The 5,908-nt window shown below is 43.6% G+C and overlaps 1 protein-coding gene across 1 annotated transcript in view; it reads right to left on the bottom strand.

Moving 5' to 3' along the window:
• Positions 1–4,014, bottom strand: part of dub (duboraya) — a 13,710-nt gene extending 9,696 nt beyond the window's left edge. Inside the window, exons 1-2 of the mRNA XM_085471179.1 lie at positions 3,918–4,014; positions 3,763–3,833 (exon numbers count right to left, since the gene is read on the bottom strand). Coding sequence (XP_085327305.1) covers positions 3,763–3,768 — 6 coding nt within the window. The 5' untranslated portion in view covers positions 3,769–3,833; positions 3,918–4,014. The remainder of the gene's footprint in view (positions 1–3,762; positions 3,834–3,917) is intronic.
• Between the last annotated feature and the right edge of the window lie 1,894 nt (positions 4,015–5,908).

Raw genomic sequence — 5,908 nt, 5'->3', positions numbered from 1 at the left:
GTTCCTGACAGATGGTTTTACAAACGTTGAAAGAGGACCAAGAGCATTTATTATACTGGGTATATGTCTATCTGGGGCACATAAGAGGACTTCGGTTTTACTTTCATTTAGTTGGAGGAAGTTTTCAGCCATCCAGCCTTTAATGGTTTCCAAGCACACATTTAAAAGCCGCAGCTTAGAAGCCTCTTCCGGTTTAAAAGATATATAGAGTTGGATATCGTCTGCATAACAATGGTAACAAATATCCTCAAAAGGGCTCAAAATGTGCTGAAGAGGGAGTAAATAAACTAAAAACAGTAATGGCCCTAGCACAGAGCCTTGTGGCACACCAAAAGACAGGGACGCAGAAGATGATCTATACTTAGAAACTGCCACAGAAGAATATCGTTCAGAGAGATACGAGGAGAACCATTTCAATGCAGTCCCAGAGACACCAACCCAGTGTTTCAGCCTGTTAAGTAAAATATAGTGGTCAACAGTATCAAAGGCCGACGTAAGATCCAACATTAAGAGAACAGAACATTTACCTGCATCGCTTTGTAACAAAATGTCATTAGAAACTCTAAGAAGGGCTGTTTCAGTGGAATGAACTTTACGAAAGCCAGATTGAAATTTGTCGAAAATATTATAATTATCTAAAACTGCTGTAAGCTGCTTAGCCACGATCTTCTCTAGAATCTTAGCAATTAACGGAATTTTTGAGATCGGTCTATAATTGCTAGTGAGAGATGGGTCCAGCATAGGCTTTTTTAACAAGGGATGTATAACAGCAGTTTTAAAATAGGCAGGGACTATGCCAGAGGCCAAGGAGGTATTAATTATAGTAAGAATACAGGGACCAGTAGAGTAAAAGACATTTTTAAATAATGATGCAGGTAAGAAATCAAGAGAGCAAGAGGATAATTTTGTTGCACTAACTATTTTTCCCAGCTCTAGTAGTGAAACAGGTGAAAAACCTTCTAAAACAACAGGCCGAGCTGGCGTGGGAACTGACAGCGCAGACGCTGAAAAAGACAAGTTTTTCCTTATGTTGCTAATTTTTTCTAAAAAGAAAGCAAGAAAAGTTTCACAATCTTCAACAGAAGAAATAATAGCAGCAGGTGGAGCAGGAGTAATAATATTAGTAATAGTATCAAATAAAACTTTAGGATTACCTCTGCTCCTTGCAACCAACTGAGAAAAGTAAGCAGCCCTCGCAACTCTAATAGCATTGTTAAAGGAGGCTAAAAGATCCTTTAAATAGAGGAGATGAACATTTAAGTGAGTTTTCCTCCATAACCGCTCGGCTTTACGACAATTACGTTTTATAAGACGAATGTTGTCATTTAACCAGGGTACAGACTTGGAAACAGGCACAGGTCTCATTTTAATCGGACAGATTTCATCTAAGATCGAAAGACAATGATAATTGAATAGATCTATAGAAAAATCAACATCGTTTTGTGGGGATAATGTTAAATTAAAAACATCAGAGAACTTCTGTGCTGTGGAGGAGTCTAAAGTGCGGGAAATAACTGTCCGATGAACAGGAGACATAGGCTCATAAAAAGACATATTAAAAAAGACACAATAATGGTCAGAGATAAAAATGTCCTTAGAACAGATATAATCAATATTCAGACCCAAAGAAAAAACAAGGTCCAGTGTATGGCCTTTGTTATGTGTGGGGCCAGATACATGTTGGATAAAATGAAAAGAGTCCATGATACTGGTAAAACTCCTAGCAAAGAGGTCGGACTCATCATCAATATGTATATTAAATATGTGTGTGTGTCTGAGTGTGTGTCTGTGTGTGTGTGTGTGTGTGTGCGTGTGTGTGTGTGTCTGTGTGTGCGTGTGTGTGTCTGTGTGTCTGTGTGTGTGTGTGTGTGTGTGTCTGAGTGTGTGTGTGTGTGTGTGTGTGTGTGTGTCTGAGTGTGTGTGCGTGTGTGTGTGTGTGTGTGTGTGTGTGTCTGAGTGTGTGTGTGTCTGAGTGTGTGTGCGTGTGTGTGTCTGAGTGTGTGTGCGTGTGTCTGAGTGTGTGTGCGTGTGTGTGTCTGAGTGTGTGTGCGTGTGTGTGTGTGTGTGTGTGTGTCTGTGTGTCTGAGTGTGTGTGTGTGTGTGTCTGTGTGTCTGTGTGTGTGTGTGTGTGTCTGAGTGTGTGTGTGTCTGTGTGTGTGTGTGTGTCTGAGTGTGTGAGTGTGTGTGTGTGAGTGTCTGTGTGTGTGTGTGTGTGTGTACAGCTATGGGGCCCATTGGCAGTTATTGAACCTTCAGGGCTTCGATGGTCTTCTGACTTCATGCAGAGTCCCAGACGTCCTTGAAGATGAAGGTTTTACATCTTCTGCCAAAACTCTGAGGACTCTTTTCATCGTCCACTCACTGTGACGTCACCACAGGTGTCCTCAACGGTAGTTTCTTGGTGTCTCCCATGTTTTATTCTTTCGCAGCAGGAAGTGACCATATTTGGAAAAGAAGGTGGAGTCCTAAGTTATCGGAGGATTAAGTCACTTTTTGAAGCGGGCGTTAGAGGAGCTGCAGCGTATGTCACTGACTTTGTGGCTCAACGAGTGTTTTACATGTTTCCATACAAACAAAACGTGATTTGACCGTTGTATTCTCGCCTGATCACTTATGTTATTGATTCTTTTGATCACAATAGAAGAACCACGTGTACAGTTTGGAGGATTAGTTCTTGCTCAGGGAATGACTCTGTAATCCAGCCGGGGTGGAGGCAGCACATAGGATGTGAACTGCAGCGTGCACCGTCACCTTTAGTGTCAGTGGTTACAAACAAATGCTTTGCACCACCAGCCAACATCCAGCTCCACCTCGAGAGCTCTCAGACGTAGAAGTACCAAAAACTGCAGTTCCCCAAACATCCAGCGGGACTCCAGTAATCCTCAGCTCGACAGCATTTAAAGCCTTTCTATTTCTCCCTTTCATAATATCATATTTAAATTTCAGTAAGACTTAAAGCTTGCTTTGTCAGGGGCGTGGCCTCTTTGACTGACAGGTGGATGGAGACACAGGCGGCTGTAGCTGCTAGCTGTCTGCTAGCTTCACCGCAGCTAACTGGACTCTGAATCAGACCTCTATTTGGGCTGTTGGGCGTTTTTAATGATGTCATGGGACCAATAACATGGCTGCTGGGAGGTCACTGTACTAACAGAGCGTACAACAAGCCTGAGCTCCTCGCCACCCTCTCATCTGAATATGGCCACTCCCTGCCCAGAACAACAACAACATGATGGCGGCTAAAATGCTTTCATACACAACATGCAGCTGCACTGGGACCATGTGCAGGTGAAGGTGCTCTGAGCACAGAGTCAGTAATCCAGCCCTGATGTCAGGAAGGCCTACGTGACTCTCCACATCCTGTGAGGACAGAGCAGACTACGGTTCGTTGTTAACTGATAACTATTTTTAAAGCAGAGATAAGTTCTGGGCCTTCGTGGAATCGTACGAGCTGCAGTTTGCACACGCTCAGTGCACGCCACCTCACCGAACCTGCAGGGTTGTCACTGCGTCAGTAAAGCCAGAATGAGCAGAAATATGTGGACGCCACACTGGCCGCCTGCTCAGAGTCATGGCGAAATTGCAGCAGTTCCTTTTAAAATGTTCACTCTGCAGTGTGCTCGACTTTGATCTGAACTCCACTGTGATGCAGCAGAACACACACACACACACACACACACACACACACACACACACACACACACACACACACACACACACGTGTAAACCCAGCAGCAGCTGAAAGCAAAGTTTGAGAAGTTTTACCTCCATCCTGCTCGTCGTCTCTCAGCCGCCTCGCTTGTGTCGAGTATGTGTGAAAGAGAGAGAGAGCCAGCCTGCAGGTTAAATATAGAAGCAGAGTCATTTCAGAGCGAGAGAGCGAGAGAGAGAGAGCTCATGTTCTGTCACATGGTCATCACCTCGCTCTGTTTCTGATCGTCCTGCAGCTTCATGCCCATCAATTAAACCTGGTTTAATTCAGCTCATGCTCATTAACCTGACGTCTCTGAGCTCGGTCTGCACGATCGTCACATTTAAACCCGTGAAACCGCTGAGCGCTCAGAAGTGGAAGGAAGACTTTTGCTCGCAAACACTGTTCTCAGTTAGAGTCATTTTGTTTACAAATGAAGAACTTAAATCTTTCACAACAGAGTCGCTACGAAACACGGTTATCTGATCACATCAGCTCCGACTGCTTCCTGCACCCACTGTGTTCCAATTATTTCCTCTGTGAACATTACACAGCTGCAGCTTGATGGCTAAACCGTCTTTAAGCATTAATTACTGTTTGCAGTTTTGTCATCATTAACACTTTCTTCAACACTTTCTTTTTGTGGATTTTTTAAAAATAAAATCTGACTACAGAGATGAAGCTTTTAAAAATGCATTCCTCCTGATCGCCAGCAGGGGGCGACTGCTCTGGTTGATGGGAAAATGAGCGTTCTGCTCAGTGAACTCTCTCCGGATCACTTTATGGTCTCGCTCTCTGGCTTCAGGTCTGATGCTCCCTTTGGAGATTACGGTCCTATCAGAGTCACAGAGGAGCAGGAAGTGGAAACATTGGGTTCAAGTGGTTCTGCCTTATGATTGGCAGATAGAAAAAGGCACCAAAAAAACAGACAGTTAGCAGCTACAGCTGCCTGCATCGCCATGCACCTTTAATACAAAAAGGCCACGCCCCTAATAATGCAAACTTTACCTTTACAGTGTGTTTTCACCATTATATGGATTATAAACTGGCCCGTGAGGACCCGGAGAAACATTCGGGGTTCTTCTCTATCTGCTGAAGGCTGTTTACCTCAGCTGTCAATGCTGCGTGATGGCTGGAGTTAATGTATGTTGAACCGTTGGAAAGTACTGCTGTTAGCTAATCTTACCATCTTTTAGCTGCTGTTAGCTGCTGTTAGCTGCAATTGGTTTCTGTTAGTCAAAGCTGCACTAACATTTTGGGATGCTTAGCTCAGACTGCATCAGTTTGATGGACAATATAATTACACACTAATCTGGGAGTATAAAATGTTTGTTCTATTAAACAGGCTTAAAAATTGACTGAATTTGTAACAGAATCTAAACAGTTGTTATGAAGGAGGAAATTATCTACGGACACCAAACCAGTTTCTGTATCCGGCTGTAAACATGATTATTTCTTTAAAGGTTGAACATGGCAGGCAGCTCTCGCCTCTGTACAGGATGCTGATTGGATGTTGCTGAGCAGGTTGATTAGCAGGTACCTGAGTCTGTGTGGTGCCTTCGTTCAGTCTGTGGAGCTGCTCGACCAAATGTGCTCACCTCAGGCAGCTAAAAGTCGAACTGTGGGGTCAAAGTGCAGGTGCTGGACTCAAGAAATCAGAGTGAGGTCACCAAACGTTTTGTTTATGGCTCACATTTCTGCTCTCGAGCTAAGGTTTTGTTTAGGTTTTTTTTTTATTCACTGTTTACAATATTGAATTTCATCAATAATTTCAGCCTTTAAGAAAAGAAACACCAATAATAATGTTCCATCTCTGACTGATATTTATTCATATTTTTAGCATGTTTGTGTCAGTTTGTCGACCACAGCCTGTATTTTTGTGTAAACAGAGGAAGCTGCAGGATGTCTCCTCGGCTCTGAGAGGAAGTTGGGTCACTCGAGCAGATATTTCTTCTCTCATTTCTCCTTTTTTGTTTCAGCAGTGCTTCCTGAGCTCTTTGCATCACAAGAGAAACCCACGCCTGTGGTGAAGCTGAGGGTGGAGCAGAGAGGAAGATGCTCTGACAGGATTTTTTTCAAAGAGGACTCGTTTCCTCCTGCAGCCGCCATCCAGGCATATGAAACCGTGTTTTCATGTTCAGGACGAACAACAAAGGCCTCAACATCACACTTACTACAGTGTTGTTTTCACTGCATGTCACCGTATCTTCAGACCAATCA

This window comes from Copadichromis virginalis, linkage group LG10 (genome assembly GCF_057382275.1).
Source record: "Copadichromis virginalis isolate Kocher_CV1m ecotype Utaka linkage group LG10, C_Virginalis_male_GT1.1, whole genome shotgun sequence".
In the NCBI taxonomy this organism is placed as follows: domain Eukaryota; kingdom Metazoa; phylum Chordata; class Actinopteri; order Cichliformes; family Cichlidae; genus Copadichromis; species Copadichromis virginalis.
Note: the sequence above shows the minus strand (reverse complement) of the source record. Positions and strands in the feature narration are given on the sequence as shown.